This window comes from Sapajus apella, unplaced genomic scaffold (assembly GCF_009761245.1).
Source record: "Sapajus apella isolate SASKATOON/1434 unplaced genomic scaffold, GSC_monkey_1.0 scaffold36, whole genome shotgun sequence".
NCBI lineage: Eukaryota > Metazoa > Chordata > Mammalia > Primates > Cebidae > Sapajus > Sapajus apella.
The window spans coordinates 8448862-8466425 of NW_022436976.1; the positions used below are offsets into that span (position 1 = coordinate 8448862).

Here is a 17564-nt window from a genome sequence, read left to right on the forward strand (position 1 = left end):
TGTAGGGCCCAGTAAATCCTTTAGGGCCACCTGTACCCCATGGGCCCCATGGTGTCCCAGGCCCCCATGGGCCTCCTGGGCCTCCAGGGCCTGGAACTCCAATGGGACCATACAACCCTGCACCTTATAATCCAGGACCACCAGGCCCAGCTCCTCAGTAAGTATTGGGTTTAGTTCTGGGCTTTTCCCCAAAGATTCTCGTTTATGGACTGTATTTTTATACTGATTTTTCTTTTCAGTGGTCCCCCAGCCCCATATGCCCCTCAGGGATGGGGAAATGCATATCCACACTGGCAGCAGCAGGCTCCTCCTGATCCAGGTAAAAGATGCTTATCATTTGTGTGTTACCTGTATTATTTCCCACTCCTGTTACATTATTAAATTTTCTAGTAGTCTACATTTGTATGCATCACCTTCACTCTACTCTTTCAACAGTGTTAGGCACTGCCGCCAACTCAGTGTAGAGGACTGACATGTATATGATCTTTGCTTTTATGGAACTTCTTTCTGCTTGCATTTGACTTTCTTATGAGTTGATATAGCAAAATGTTAAAAGCTAAAAACTACCGGAAAGAGTATGGTGCAGTAGGTTTTAGAAACCAGTGATGTCAAATGTGTAGTGTATTAATTGTGGCATTATCTATGAAAAAATAGTTTTTACCCTTACAAAATTATGTGATAGGGGCTGGGCACTGAGGCTGAGGCTTGAGACCAGCCTAGGCAACATGGCAGGATCCATCTCATTTGTTTTAAGTTAGCTGGGCAGGGTGATACGCACCTATACTTCCAGCTGCTCAGAAGGCTGAGATAGGAAGATTGCTTGAGCCTCGATGTACTAGATTGTAGCGAGCTGTAGGTGCACCACTACACTCCCCTGGGCAACAGAATGGGACCCCATCTCTTTAAAAATATATATATATATATGTTACAGTCTAACAGAGTGTTAAGTATTTGTGCATTAAACTTCCAAATTGTCAAGTAAGATAAACTGTCTCTTCTAGTACTCCTCATGTGACAACTTCATGTGAGTAAAAATCAGGCCTGTGTTTAATAACTGCACGCTAAAACTCAAATACATGTAATTATTTTCTATATTCAGATCTGGATTCTGCATATATATCATATCCTGTTCTGTTCTTGCATTTTTCCATACCCTGTAGTTTGCTTTCCGTCTTTGTCAAAGAGTCATTCTTTGAAACCAATTAACATTTATTTATGATCCTTTTTTTCCCACCTGTTACCTACTTTTTAGACCTCTTTCACTGGAGTAGTTTCAAGGAAGGTATACTCAATTATGGATTACTTTCTACACATATGTTCATCCCTAAAAAAACTTGAAGGAATTAAAGGAAATTGCCTGATTGTTAACTTCATAGGAAGGGTGCTGTGTGAAATATGATGTCATGGCAGTTACCAAATAACCACAACTTCCATTAATTCAAGGAACAACTTGAGTTGTGCTAGGATATGAGTATGCAAAGTTGGGATTGTGTTCTATAGCAAAAGAATGCACTCCCAGCATAAGCAACACTATGATAGAAGGGCTCACAGAGTACAGAATATAATAATTTTTGGAGAATGAAAGGGCTTTTCTTTCCCTGATATCAGCTAATTGGGATAGTATATGTAAGCTAGTAATGAGATTCAAGAGTTTAAGTAGGTTAAGGGGCAGATTTATATTGGGTAACTTGGATCTGCCAGGATTGTGTCTTTGAGCACTATTGGATAGGTAGCATGATTGAGGAAAAAATAATGGGAATAAGAATTGGAAGTGGTCTCTGTATCGCAAGTTGAGTTTCTCACTGGGAGTAGTAGTGAAGTCACCACTGTAGAAGCTGGTCAGTGAATGTGGTTGCAACATGGTCTTTGGGTAAGAAGTAACCCATTTAACTAAAACCAGCTGGCTGGCCCAGCTCAGATTTACCAAAGGATTACCGGGTCTCTGCGGTAGGTATTGCTTGTATTAGAATAATGTAATCTTTTTTTTTTTAGAATAATGTAATCTTTTAATAGTTACCTGAACTAAAACTTTTTTCAAAAAAAGTCTTAAGAATTTGTGTGTAGTGGTCCAGAATTTAGACTTCAGAGTCATATAGACCTAGATCAGTCCTAGTCCTACAGTTTGCTAATTGTGAGAATGTCAAGCAAGTTTTTGAACTCCTCTAAGCTTTCGTTTTCTTATCTATAAGGTGATAAATGAATCTTGGGTTAAGTGAATATCTAGTAAATTCTTACTACATACTAGTTAGTCATAACTGAGACTGGTTTTTTTGTGTGGTTTACACATTTGGGAGTAGAAATATCACTCCCTAAAGTCTGTTTTATCTCAAATTCTTTATCCAGGCATTGTGTCAAGTGAAATGCCTAGATTTCTTGATTAATATACAGATAATGACCGGGTGCTGTGGCTCACACCTAATGTTGCTGTAATCCCAGCACTTTAGGAGGGTGAGGTGGGTGGATCACCTGAGGTCAGGAGTTGGAGACCAGCCTAGCCAACATAGTGAAACCCTGTCTCTACTAAAAATACAAAAATTAGCTGAGCATGGTGGCAGGCACCTGTGATCCCAGCTACTTAGGAAGCTGAGGCAGAGAATTGATTGAGCCCAGGAGGTGGAGATTGCAGTGAGCTGAGTTCGAACCACTGCTCTCCAGCCTGGGTGAGAGAGTGAGACTCTGTCATAAATATATATACATATATACAATATATCTACCTAAATATATATATATTTAATGACACTTGAGATATATAAACATTGAACATAGAAAAGCAGTACATTGGGCAATTGAGAAAAGCTTTTTAGGGTGTCCTAATAACACCTTGTAATTATATTACCTTGTAATGAAGACATAGTAGAAAATTGAAAAGTCCTAATTGTATGATATTCCTAGTATAAAGGACAGAATCAAGTTATTTCTGGTTTCTAGAAGATTGAGAGGTCTCAAACTGTTCATAAATCAGTTGATGTGGGAGATAAGTGAGGGTCAGTCCAGTGTAGAGGAAATATAACATAGCTGAAAGCCTAGACATGGGCATAGTGATTTCTGAAAAGTACACTCACTGTGTTGTGGCTGGAGCTTGGGTGTTGAAGAGATACGACAGGGAGAGATGAGGATGAAATTCAAAGGATAAGCCAGGGGGTTTAGACTGTTAAAGATGCTGAATGATAGGCTATACTTAAGCTTTGACTATCGTGAAGATTCTAGAGAATCAAGAATTTCAAGTAGGATAATATCAAGTTGATAACATTCAATGTGAAATAGGATGAAATGTGGCTAATCCTTTTTTTTTTTAAGATTTTTATATTTTCATTGAAAATAAGGACAAAGTTTATTGTTCTAAAATAATTGTCTCTTTCTCATACAGGTTAGCCCCTAGAATTGTTTTTCTTTAGTCATCTGCCAAATAGAGCTGTTTGTGCTTGAGGCGAAACCAACCAGTTTAGAAAAAAACAAGGGCACGGGATGGTTTGAGACAGAGCGTTGGATTTGGAGCCAAAAGACCTTTATTCACATCCCAGTTATGCTACTCAGTAGTTTTTTAACCTAGGAAAGTCACTTGATCTCTGAGCCTTGGTTTTCTTTAATAAAAGCTGATGGTGACAACAAAAATAATAGAAAATTTAAAAGTTTTAATTTACTTTTTTAAATGTTCTAGTTGATTTTGGGGACTGTGTATTTGCCAGAGAGCCGTGTGTGTGTGTGTGTGTGTGTGTGTGTGTGTGTGTGTGTGTGTGTGTGTGTGAGAGAGAGAGAGAGAGAGAATTACAGACTTCACAAGCAAATCTTGAACTTTCATTTATTAATTCTAGCTAAGGCAGGAACGGATCCAAATTCAGCAGCTTGGGCTGCTTATTATGCTCACTATTACCAACAGCAAGCACAGCCACCACCAGCAGCCCCTGCAGGTGCACCAACTACAACTCAAACTAATGGACAAGGTAACTAAAGAACTTACTATATGTGAAAGTCAAAACTTGTGTTTGGAATTGTGTATGATGTAGATCACTGTATAATACATAAAATTTCTAACATTATTTAATTATGATTGAAGCAGACTTTTCCTTTTTTAAATTGTTGCTTGGAAGTAATTTCAGACTTTACAGCCTGGCGTGGTGGCTCACGCCTGTAATCCCAGCACTTTGGGAGCCGGAGGCGGGTGGATCACAAGGTCAGGAGATTGAGACCATCCTGACTAGCACGGTGAAACCTTGTCTTTACTAAAAATAAAAAAATTATCCAGGCATGGTGGCACATGCCTGTAGTCCCTGCTACTCGGGCGAATCAGTTGAACCTTGGAGGCTGAGGTTGGGTGAGCCAAGATCTTGCTGTTGCACACCAGCCTGGGCAACAAGAGTGAAACACTGTCTCAAAAAAAAAAAAATTCAGACTTTCATAAAAGTTGTAAGAACAATTCCAGGAGCACCCAGACAGCCCAGCTGTTAATGTTTTGTCCCCTTGTTTATTGTTACCATCTATATCATATATCTGTGTCTGTGTGTATTTGTTTAAATTATCCATTACAATTAGTTCTGAAGGAAACTAATTATATCCAGTATAATTAATTCTGAAAGAAATTCATTTAAGACCAAACTGTAGACATGATGCCCTATTGGGTACTTCTTCAAAAATATATAACCATCATACAGACCTCCAAATCAGTAAATCAATTTGGTATATTCTTTGCATCATTGTGGATTTCTGGTTTTTGCAATAGGTTATATTTTTAAAGTATTTATAATGTTGATAATCAGATTATCCTGAATTGGCCAGTCAGGGAGTATATTCAGGGTGGTGCCTATATCCTTTTGAAATACCTGTCATTCTTGTAAGCACTTTACTGTCTGGCACAGTAAGATTGTTATTTTTTGCTTTCTGGGCTCCAGCCCTTGAGTCAGCCATTGCTTCAAGGAGTTCTGATTCCTTTTAGTAGAATGGTGGTTCGAAGCAAGACTGAGTATGCTTGTTGCTACTGAGGTGTCATTGCTTCTAGCTTCTTTCAACAGAGCCAGGAAATATATTTACATACATGCATACTCACATATACATACCAAAAAATACATAAACATTGATATCTGTATATGTTTTTTAAAACTATGTTCATATCACCACATCCATTTCAGCGTTTTGGGGTTTTCAAGCCTTTTCCTTTTTTGTACTTAGAAATGGTGAGAAACCTGGTATCCTCAGTGTATTCCCTTATTTGATAGACATTTACTTATATGTTCAGCATAACCAGTCATCCAGATAGTTTGGTTTTCTTCTCTGTCCACCACCTCTGTACCCCCAGTACATTCTATCTTTGGCATTGCAGAGTACCTCCTTCGTACCCTCACTGCCACATCGCAGGCACCTGCCAGCTCCTACACCCAAGGATCAGAAGAAAATGCCTAAAATTGCCTTTTAAAAACTTTAATTTCGTTCTTTTTTTTGTTTTGCTTGAACAAGGAGATCAGCAGAATCCAGCCCCAGCTGGACAGGTTGATTATACTAAGGCTTGGGAAGAATACTACAAGAAAATGGGTATGTTTTATACATTTCTTGAAAATACATAATTAGGTTGAAACGCTTAACAAATATACATTAGAATGTTGGAGATTTGTTAAAAGCATATTCGTATTACCTTAGATGACTTTCATCCATTTATTAACTCTTAAAACCTTCCGGAAGAGAATAATTGAATAAAATCACTGGACTTGTAGACGTATCAAGACAGTTGCAAATGATAGTTTTAAATTTGTGTTTACATAGCAAGGAAGTCTTTTTATTTCTAATTGCATTTGTCAAACAGTTATTAATTGGAACTAGAAATGTCCTCACTGGCGCATACAATATTGGACATTACAATACTTTTGACAATGACAGTTATATATATTATTAGTCTAAATGGCATAAGGTTAGATTTTAGTGTGTCAAGCAAAAATTGATTGTGTCTGATACCATTATTTTTGCTGCAGAATAAGCAGGTAAGAATTAACCTGCATTGGTGTAAAGTAAATTACTTAACATTTGCATATTCTTTCAGCTACTATATAGCATATACTACATGCCAAGCATAGTGATAGATGCTGAGACTACAATTATGGGCATATTGGCTAAGAGTACTGCCCTTTCAGGTATCATATGCTAATGGGGTGGGTACGTTTGTTAAGTAATTTGCAAACTACAAACTGCTGTGAAGGAAGAGAACTGTATCTTCACTGATATTTCACATATACAGATTAGAAACAGTACAAAACTTAGCTGCAAAACTACTAAGTGATGGAACCAGAATTTGGCTTCCAAGTGGGTCTGCTTCCCAAGCTTGTATCACAAATTTGTCTGTTTAGGGACCATTTGGAACCTGATACTATATTTCTGGACAGATCACTATGTTTCAGCTGCTTTTGCTCTTAGTTATTTAAAATTATCACATATTACAGTTAGATGTCACAAATGAAAGCTAAATTGGTAAAGCTGCCTTATCCTTCACTAGCAGAAAAAGAATCTATAGGTAGAGTTTTGTCATAAGATAATGGTCTACTTGTGATTCTCAATGTAAATTGTAAATTTCAATGTTTTCTTTGCCAAACAATGTTTTTCCACAGAAAAATTTCTAGAAGGGTGATGATTTTAATCTTCTAGGTGTAAAATTACATATCCCTGGTGATAACAATGTTCTGCATAACTGGTTTCTTTTTAAAGAAAGAAAAATATGTTTTTCCTCTTAGAATGGCTTTTTAGGAGAATCATGCTCCTTCTATTTCTGAGGCTGTAACAGGTTAATTTATGTTTGTCTGACCTAGCTTAGGCAGATCTGTAGTAGCTAAAATTCTGCAAAAAGAAACCTTCAACTTAAAAACAGCATACTCTGGTTAAGGTTGGTTACATAATTTATTTTCTGACCTGGGATCCTTTTTAGAATGAACAAGGATGCTATTAATCATGCCCTGACAACATAGTGGTCAGGACCTCTAATCAACTTAACTTTAATGAAATAACATTACCATTTTAAAAGACTTCGGCATGAGCCATGCGCAGTGGCGCCAGCTGCTTGGGAGGCTAACGATGGAAGGATCCCTTGAGCCCACTACCTTGGCAGCGTAGTGAGGCCTGGTCACATGTTGAGGTTAAAAATCATTAGCTTCAACTTCTATTTTCTCAGTGGGTAATGGTGCCTAGATATGTGCCTAGTTATTATTAAGTAGGTAAAAACAAAGGCCTGTTAATGGATTTAGTTAATTACTGAGGAATGAGTTTGGGTTCTGTGCTTTTTTTTTACCTTATTGATTATTTGTAATGTGGCCATTAATATGCTTACTGTTTAGTCTTCTTACCTTTTACTTGCTAAAACTGAGTAGGTGTGTTGAATTTTAATTTTTATTGTTAAGGGAAGACATTTCACCTTGTCTTTATTTTTTTACCATTTCCCTGCCAGTTAGAGATACTATGCTAGATGGTTTTGAATCCTTTGTGGGAAAATGTGGCATAGAAATAACTTAATTAAATATTACTGCATAATAATGCTGTATGACTAAAGAACCTCGTTACCCCACTTTTCCTGTCGTGTGATTTTCTGTAATACCACAATAATCACCTGTTAATTTTATTTATTTATTTGAGAGGGGTGTCTCACTCTCTCACTTAGGCTGATGTGCAGTGGCACAATCTGAGCTCACTGTAACTCCACCTCTTGGGTTCAAGCAATTCACCTGCCTCAGCCTCCCAAGTAGCTGGTATTATAGGTGCCCACCACCACACCCAGCTAATTTTTTGTATTTCTAGTAGAGATAGGGTTTTACCATGTTGGCCAGGCTGGTCTCAAACTCCTGACACCAGGTGATCCACCCACCCAGACTATTGGGATTACATGCATGAACCACTGCACCCACCTTTACCCTGTTAATTTTATGAGCAAAATAGGGCAGTTTTGCTCATGTATGTGTATCTTTTTTTTTTTTTTAAGATGGAGTCCCTCGTGTATGTATATCTTTTTTTTTTTTTTTTTAAAGATGGAGTCTTGCTTTTGTCACCCAGGCTGGAGTGCAATGGCACAATTTTGGTTCACTGCAACCTCTACCTCCTAGGTTCAAGTGATTCTTCTGCCTCAGCCTCCTGAGTAGCGGGGATTCCAGGTGCCCGCCACCATGCCCAGCTAATTTCGTACTTTTAGTAGAGATGGGGTTTCACCATGTTGGCCAGGATGGTCTTGAACTCCTGACCTCAGGTGAGCCAAAGTGCTTGAACTCCCACCTCAGCCTCCCAAAGTGCTTGGATTACAGATGTGAGCCACTGCGCCTGGCCTCATATGTATATCTTATAAAGAAGATAATGCTAGGTAATTTAGTCAGGTTCTTGATGAGCATTTGTCATTATGCTAGCTACGGGGTCAATTTGTCTTTTTCTATAAAAGCTCTTCTTGTAAATGATCAGCTGCTCAACTGCTTTAATTTCTTCTAGGTACGTTACCTATCATCAGGATCTTTTTACCACAAATAAGAAACCATAAAGCTTAAAACTTGGTTCAGTCTGCACATTTCTTAAATGGAAGGAAAAAGGGAATAATAAAATAGGGAGATACACATCTTTATTTCAAAGCCAACTCTGTTACTGACTATTCCAGTGGCAGAGGAAGGATTTTCTAGGACTTTAGATTTCCTCATTCCTCATCCTGGTGCCCTCTTCGTTACACTTGGCAGGCTATCGCAGCTTTTGGAGCCTAATTTCAGTTTTCCTTGTTAAAAACAGAAAACTCCATTTATAGACTTTTATGTGTCATTTGCTTATTTACTAAAAAATTTAAAAAAAACTATTGAAACTGGATGTGGGTTAAATTTTCCAAAATTAGTTTTATTTTTTAAAACAATTCTAAATTCCCCAGGATAACACCAAACCAAGAAATATTTGTTTTCCACACGGAGTCACTCCATCACCCAGGCTGGAGTGCAGTGACACGATCTCAGCTTGCTGCAGTGTCTGCCTTGCAGATTCAGACAATTTTCTTGCCTCAGCCTCCCAAGTAGAGAAAATCTTGATAAGATTTCAGAGTTTAAAAAGGGAGTTATAAGGAAAGGCAGCAATCTAGAGATAAGTGTTTTTGACGCTGGAATATATAAGAGACCCTTAAGAGAACAAACAGGGTTTCAAAGTAGCAAGGAGTAATTCTTTTTTGGAGGAGAAGTAAAGACATTTGGGAAAAGTTTGACTTAAGGAAGGCCCTTATGATAAGGACTGTTGTGGTAGACTCTGAACCCTTAAGAATCTGGTACCTTAAGAGGGGAGAGTGAGGATTTGTGGGAAAGGTGCAGGTGTATAGGAAGACAACTGAGTGTGAAATTCTATTCAAGCAAGACTGGCTCTTGGGCTCTAATAGAATTTTACAAGGTAACTCTAGAGCAAGTCTTTTCTTTTGGATGAAAGAACTCTAAGGTTAAACTATATACATTATTTTAAACTAATAAATATTAGATAATGTTCAACTGAAGTATAGATTGAACTATCTGGCATCAAACAGTAACTTAGGCATGATCGCATCACTACACTATGTTCCAGCCTGTGTGACAGAGCAAGACCCTGTCTCAAAACAAAAACAAAAACAAAAAAAATCTAGTAACTAAAGAGAGGAATAAGGGGAGCAAGGAAAGGAAGTACATGCTTGAAGGGACAGGGAAAGAGTTCTTTCTCTACTTCAGCTGAGCAAAATAAATCACATTTGCCCTTTATATTGAAAGAGTGAAATGAGCTTTTTTTGAACATCTTTTAAGATTGGAGTTTGAAATATTGACAACTTATCTACCAAGTATTTGGTTTTTCTCCTAAAGTCTAAAGTATTTCTTTCTAAAGTCTAAAGTATTTACTATTAACTTGCCACAGGGATATAGGAGTTTGCAGGGGCTATTGTTTTTTAAGGGAACATTGATGAATTTTCTAGATGCATATGCCTGTTTCTGCCATCTTAAATTGTTAATTTGCCTTTAAAATGAGTAACTCTTACAATTGCTACCTTGATCAGGTTTGGTTTCAAGTGTGCAGCTTATAAGAGAAGACATATGGTTTTATTTCTGTTGTTTCACTGGGATATTTGGCAGTTTTTAAAATACTTAAACCTGTTTCAGATTTGCTTGAATTAAGAGTTATTTATAGAAAACAGGAAAATATGAGAATTTTTAATAGTATATGAGAGTTCTCTGTTACCCAAGAAGAGTGTTTTTTCATGCATTTTTAAAGAATCATTTTTAAAGTCTTAAATTCTTATTCACTCAGTTGCTTTGATTCTGTGACCTGTTTTACAATGGTGATAGACTACTTTCTGAAACTATGAAATTGGTCTTATTGGCAACATCCTACAAACATAAAAACGGCTTCCTGTATGTTAGTGGTCCAGTATTTTTGTCTATGGTAATTATTTCACAAAGCCAAGTGAATTGCAAACTAAATAAAATAGTGCTCAAGTAAAGAAACTGAATAGGAAAACACATTCTCTCTTCTTGATTTTTTATTAAGAAAATTATATACCTTCAGAAATTGGGGAAATAAGGCACCACTCATCTTCATCATTTTTTAAAAGTTTGACGTATGTGCTTTATATGTATGTTTTTTGTGTATGCACCATTTCAAAGTAAGTTGCAGACAAGACAGTTTGCTCTAATTACACTCAATGGCTGGGCATGGTGGTTCACGCCTATAATCCAGGACTTTGGGAAGCCAAGGCAGGTGGATCACTTGAGCCCAGGAGTTCAAGACCAGCCTGGACAACATGGCAAAGCCCCATCTCTACAAAAAACGGTAGAAAAATGTCAGCTAGGTGTGGTGGGCCTATAGTTCCAACTACTCTAGAGGCTGAGGTGGGAGGATCACCTGAGCCCTGGGAGGTCGTGGCCTCAGTGAGCCGTGATTGCACTGCTGCACTTCAGCCTAGGCAGCAGGGTGAGACCCTTTCTCAAAATAAATTCCATAGTTTATTTAAAGACTATATTTAAGATTCATCCATTGTATTTCATTGTTATATTTATTCTCTTAATTCAGCAAAGTCAATCTACTTGGAAAAAGACCTGATCATGAAAGCTGAGTTAAGTTTCATTGATCTTGTTCTTTATTCCATGTCAGGTTACTTTTAATAACTTTGTGTTGTAATTGGAATACAGTATTAATACTTTAAACACCTTATTACTAGTTTTTGTGTGTATATATATAGATTTTATATAGGTTATATAGGTTTTCTATAAAGTTGCCTATATAGATTTTATATATAGGTAACTTTATAGGTTACTAATCAGGAAAAAGTCTTGGCTAGGTCTTAAAATAATAAAGTCTTTAAATCATTGCCATAATAAATGGGCTTTTTTTTCCCCAAAAATGTTCTTTTTGTAATTCTAGAATTGAATCAAGATTACGTCTAAATTTTTTACCTTCCTTAGCTAAAGCAGTGTGGATTTGGGGTTGATTTTGTTTTTTACTAACAATGATGCTGTAGAACTAACTAAAAGTTATGATTAATTATAAGGCAAAAAGAAAGAGGTTTTTTGTTTTTTGTTTTTTTGGCAGAGTAGTTTCCTGACACTACTAATGAATATTTTAAATAAAACAGGAGCAGTTCTGACTCTCTGTGGTTTTGTCTTATAACCTGTACTTACAGTGGATGCAATTTTGTATTAAAATTTAGGGGGTTTTTTTTAGGTCAACAAGGGCAGACACAAGATTATTCAAAGGCTTGGGAGGAATATTACAAGAAGCAAGGTATTGTTTTTATTAGAAATGAGATTATTTTGGGCTTTTAATTGTGGTTACAGCAACAAAGTTCTTTTTTTTTCGAAGGTCAAGCAGTTCCTGCTCCAACTGGGGCTCCTCCAGGTGGTCAGCCAGATTATAGTGCAGCTTGGGCTGAGTATTATAGACAACAAGCAGCCTACTATGCCCAGACAAGTCCCCAGGGAATGCCACAGCATCCTCCAGCACCTCAGGTATAATACAATTGCTAATTTGTTGATTCCTACTTCAGTCATGTTTTTTGCATGTTTACTGTTCGTCTGTTGGGAGTATGTTTGCCTTTTAAATTTTTATCTGGCAAAGTGTAACTATCTAAATGAATTGAAGTACTATGGTGTATTATTTGGGTTTTTTAAAATAATGCTTTCCGGCATCTGAGTGCTGAATATTACTACATTGCCTTTGATTTTAAAAATAAATTTTCTTCCCCCAGGGATTTGCAAATCATTCAAGAAGCCACCACCATTTATATTAACCAGTTTTTCTTTCTTAAAGGATTCACTCCTGAATTAGCTCCATTTCAAGGATTTTCTTTAACTTTTTGTGTATTTCTTATGTATCTCTTCTGCACAGGGCCAATAATAAGAAGTGGACAATACAGTATTTGCTTCATTGTGTGGGGGAAAAAAACCTTTGTTAAATATATGGATGCAGACGACTTGATGAAGATCTTAATTTTGTTTTTGGTTTAAAATAGTGTTTTCTTTTTTTGTTTTTTTTTTTTTTTTTTTTTTTTTTGAAAATGTACAAAATATCTATCACTACTGATAGGAGGTTAATATTTCTGTGTAGAAATGAAAATTGGTTTGTTTTTAGTATTTAGTGTAGATGTACACATTCCAGCAAATGTATTTGCAATTATTATGTGGTTGATGCTTTGTGATATAAATGTACTTTTTCAATGTATACTTTCACTTTTAAAATGCCTGTTTTGTGCTTTACAATAAATGATATGAAACCTCCTGTGTCGGTAAGTTGGATATGTGGGTATTTAAAGGATTCATAATTTCTTAGCAATGATAAATTAAGATACATATACACAAATATATAAGCTTTCCCCATGAAATATTGAGTTTTTAAACACTGGCATGTTTTTCCCCCCTTGCAGTATAGTGGTAGATTGGAAGATCTTTCCATTTATTGTATTTGGCTCTTTCAGCACAAGTAATCCTGATATCTTCATTTTTTTTCCTTCTGTTTGATTAAAAACTGCATGTGTGTACAATGATCTTTTGGCATACTTCCATTGCATTAACAGTGAAATTTCCTTTTATACGTGACCACTGTTTCAGACCTGTACTGCTGCTATAACAGTTAACCTTTCTGTTCTTAATTTGATAATACTTGATTTCCAAGACTGTTTCGGCATAACTAATTTTAAACAGTTTACAGATAGTGAATATGAGTAGTCTAATAAGAACAGTTTTTTTTCCATGTAAAGCAACTCTTTCAATGTATATAATATTAGTGTGTTTCTTTCTAAATTTAGGCTAGAAAAGTGAATAGTGTGCAAAAAGTATAGCTACAGTGCATCTGCCATTGAAACATAAATGGGGTATGGAAACGTTCAAGCTTTTTTTTTTCTTTATGCAGTATAGATAAGCTTTGTTTTGTAAATGCACAAGTCCAATCATTGAATCAACTTAATTTTTTTATGTACTTGAAATCATTTTATTACTCTTTTAACACTCATGCTGAAGTTCTGATATTTTGTTGAAATCCATTGTTTTACTCTTTGCATATTTGTTGGCTCTTTGCATATTAATATATTAGACTACATGCAAATACAGTCTGTCTTGCCATTGTCTGTTGAAGTGCAGGTTTGATCCAGCCAGTATAGAACTAGCTCTGTAGGGGTGAGGAGGACTGTGCTGTGTATCATCCTTGATTGTGTTCCTTCAAGGAGCATTGCACTGTAAGTACATCAGAATGACAAATTGATGAACTGCAACAGTATCTTTTTGTCAATGTTCCACATAATGCAAATGCCATACTTTGTGTGAATATTATGTTGGAATACAGTGCTGATATCTTGGAAAACCATAACTGCTTCTTAATTTAACATAGAATAATACATAGTTCTGTATTTTTTTTTAAAGTGAGCTTAATGGGTAAGTATTTTTTTTTTTTAATGTGCTTTAGCTATAGCTAAAGAAAACTGATACTTAACAAAGTTGAATAGTATTATTCACTGGTGCTCCTACAATATTGATTTTCAGTGTAAAATATGCATATCTTCTATATTTAATATGAAAATCTTGAAATGTATCAGACAGGAGATTTCAGTTTGCAAATAATGAGCAATGTAGCAATTTTAACACATTTCATAAGTATGTATTTTGTCATTGGTGGGGAGCACCATTTGTTGTTTCAAATATACTTTAAAGGAAGAAATACAAGGACATAAATGTTGAGATTACCTACAGAATGGAAATAGCAGTACAGTGTACCGTTCATTGTAGATATTTGAAATGTTTTTGATTGTTTTATATGACCTAGAGTGATTTCCCTTACCCTTATTTAGATTGGGATATTTAGTTCTGGTTTGAAGTTTAATAGTTAAGGAGTTAGCTATCTATTATCTTTAAGAGTAGGGTATTGATGTGAACAATTGCAGTGTTTTGCATGATACTGTTTTATAGATGACCTTTTAGGAAAGTGGTGCATTTATTAATTGAACTGAAGAAGTAGTTCAGTTGAATTCAGTATCATAACTCACAAATTGGAGGCTGTTGACTTTTATTCATTTAAGGTTTAAAATCTTTATTAATTGCAAACAGTGCAATTATTTATACTTCACAGTGCCTTCCCAGATCTTCCACCTTAGGTTCTGCTGCAAAAAGCACCAGGTAAGCACAACCTAAGGACATATATAAATAAATATTTCAGTACATTAATGTTGTCCCTGTGAGGTTTTTGTGGTTGTGTATTCAAAGGCAATCTGCTACTGCTTCCCCAAAATGTATTTTGTTATTTTATGCTACCATCTTAGTGGAAAGTCTGTAAGTTGTTAAAGCAACTGTTTACATTTCTGGGTAATGTTTTTTATTTTACTTTTTTTTTTTTTTTTTTTTTATATAAAACAAGAAAATGATGAGTAGATTGCTGCAGTAATTGAACTACATCCAAATCTTTTTGTATTTTTTTCCCAAATATAGAAGTGTTAAGATTAAGAAAGGACAATTACACAGTTTTCAAGATTTAGAAAATCACTTGTTTAGAAACTTCAACAGCCTTCACAATCTGTTATATATGATTGACAGAAAATTTCTTTGCCCTCCAAAGCTATAATTTCTTAATTTTTTTTTTTCTTATTCTTAAACTATAATAATTCAGTAAGGATATTATGGGTTAGAATTTTATTATGGTTTTTTTCTTAGACAAAAGTTATATGCTGAAAAAGGAAAAAGTTATAAGGCAGTATGTTTTGATAAAAGGCATGTGCATCAGTGAAATGTTAACTGTATAGCAAATAACCTTTCATAATCTGTAGCAACCAGTATTTTTCTGATTTAATAATATTTTAATAACTGACGCTGCGTTAATTTAATTTTTTTTGCCAGTTTAAAATGTTTGTGTGTTTTTATAGATGATTTTAACTGGTACATATTTTGAGTTAAGATGAATGTATGAAAGCAGCATCTTATCAGTTTTGTTTATTCTATTTCTAAAATGTGCTGATCCTTTTAAAACTCCTGCTTATCTCTGCAACAAAGAAAAATATTCAAAAATACTGCCTTCATTTTCACACACAGTGCTGAAGATGCTGCAAGCACCAAATCATAGCTCATAAAATCAGGTCCTGAGATAGTTACCCATAAAGAGGAATCCTTTGAGTGTATGCCATTGGTGAGCCGATGAGCATGGACCATAGAAGGGCTCAATGTAGAAGGTAAAATTGGCAAATCATAATTGAGAAATATGAAATGTATTCCCATACATATGGTATAGGGTGTAATGTACCTGCTTTTGATCACTTTTCATTTTAAAGTGCTATTCACTTGATCTTAAATGTTCCATGAACTGTTAAATTTCTTAAGTTACGTAGTTACTACACATTTATGTGTATGTATGTTTTAATAGTCAATGATAGGTATATAAGATTGATAATTAAAGGGGCTCATTGAAACTTAGGAGCCTGTTGAGTTTGGTTAGTCGTAGATTGCATTTTTATATTAAAAAAAAATACAGATAGATGAATGATAATAGATATTGGGGCATTGTTTCTGTCTCATAAGAATTCTTTTATTCATTACCATAAGCCTTCACTGATACTATAAGCATTATTGTAAAAGACGCTGATCTTAAGTTTGAAATAAATGGAAAGCAGAAAAGGTGAGCCAGTTGATTTGAATGCATTGGATATTAGTGTTAGAAACAATGTTTAGTTTAGACTGAAATTGAACTGACTTATTTAACACTTAAACAAAATTTGACAATGTTTTTAATTTTTTTAAGACAGCTTAGTGTGGTGATACTTAGAATTCTATGGTTTGATGTTTCTTTTAGAAATGAGAAGTATAGTTTTATTTTTTTAATATCAAAAATGCTTTTAATACTAAAACTAGTAATTTGATACTAGTTGTTTCTAAACATTGTAAAATATATCTTTAAACAAATTATCTTGTTAGTTAATTCATAAGGGTGGGGTTGGGTAGGAATAGCAGAGTACATTCAGAGAGGGAAAGGGGAGTAATTCAGAAGTGATAGCATTTTATTTGTTTGATTACTCTGCCAGTAAAATCAGCTCTACTTAGAAAGTTATCTGTTGTGTAGAATAATGATGTAGAGTTTACTAGTCAGTGAGGATGTCTTGTTTTTATTTTCTGCAAATTCTGCCTCATTTTAAAATGCATTTTAACAATACCTAATTAAAGATAATTTTGGCTCTGAAAATAACCTTATTTTTTGTTGAGTTAGTGACTTCATTTTTCTTGTCACAATATAAACTTTTGAAGGATTTTTTCAATTGGTGCTTTTAATAAGCAAATGAATCCCAGGGTTTTATTTTCTTCAGTGATACCCCTATAGAAAAAAACTCTTAAATGTATTTGCACATATATATATATTTTTTCTTATGCATGCTCGATGCATTTTCGTCCTGAGAAAAATGTTCTCTACAGAAACTACCCGTGTGTAAAAAGAAGATTGGCTTAAAATGGCTACTGTGATGGGAACAGTGTCTTAGGGAGATGCAGCTTGGACTTGAGGTAAATTGAATACTTTACAAACTGTGGTTTAGAGTTTGCTTTTATGACATTGTATGTAAAAGGTCACATTGCTGTAATTTTGTATTCATTATGGTTTCCTCAATAAATAAATGTACATTGATGAATATTATAAGGGAGTGCTTTGTGGTTTTTGTACATATATTGGTAAAATTTTCTAGTTGACTGGGGTTTTTTTAATGTTTACTGTGAGAAAAGATGATTTTTAGAAGTTTTAATGCATGGTGAAACCCCTGTCTACTAAAAATACTGAAAATTAGCTGGACGTGGCGGTGCACGCCTGTAGTTCCAGCTACTCGGGAGGCGGAGATTGCAGTGAGCTGAGATTGTACCACTGCACTCCAGCTCTGGCGACAGAGCAAGACTCTGTCTCAAAAAAAAAAAAAAAAAAAGTTTTAATGATAAAGGGTAACATCTGGTTGCACAAGTCTTAAAATACAGAAATAAGACTTTTTTAAATACAGAAGTTACTTTATTTGAGTTCACATTGTAAAATAAAATTGTATTCCAGAAAATTAAAATATAAAACAACTTAATAGAACATAATAGCTAATTATTTACAAACTTGTTTTAAAGACTAGAATTTTAAAT

General features: G+C 35.1%; 1 protein-coding gene across 18 annotated transcripts in view; it reads left to right on the forward strand.

Annotated features, from left to right (window-relative positions):
• FUBP1 (far upstream element binding protein 1) overlaps nucleotides 1–17085 on the forward strand; it is a 37833-nt gene extending 20748 nt beyond the window's left edge. For 4 of the 18 annotated variants that reach the window (XM_032296519.1, XM_032296514.1, XM_032296515.1 and 1 more), the window contains 6 exons: nucleotides 6–157; nucleotides 240–319; nucleotides 3813–3941; nucleotides 5449–5523; nucleotides 11794–11939; nucleotides 13561–17085. In XM_032296519.1, coding sequence (XP_032152410.1) covers nucleotides 6–157; nucleotides 240–319; nucleotides 3813–3941; nucleotides 5449–5523; nucleotides 11794–11939; nucleotides 13561–13599 — 621 coding nt within the window. In that variant the 3' untranslated portion in view covers nucleotides 13600–17085. Of the gene's footprint in view, nucleotides 1–5; nucleotides 158–239; nucleotides 320–3812; nucleotides 3942–5448; nucleotides 5524–11793; nucleotides 11940–12318; nucleotides 12711–13560 lie in introns of those variants that run through there. The other 14 variants (XR_004274584.1, XR_004274578.1, XR_004274581.1 and 11 more) reach the window with 10 other exon arrangements.
• The last annotated feature ends 479 nt before the right edge of the window (nucleotides 17086–17564 follow it).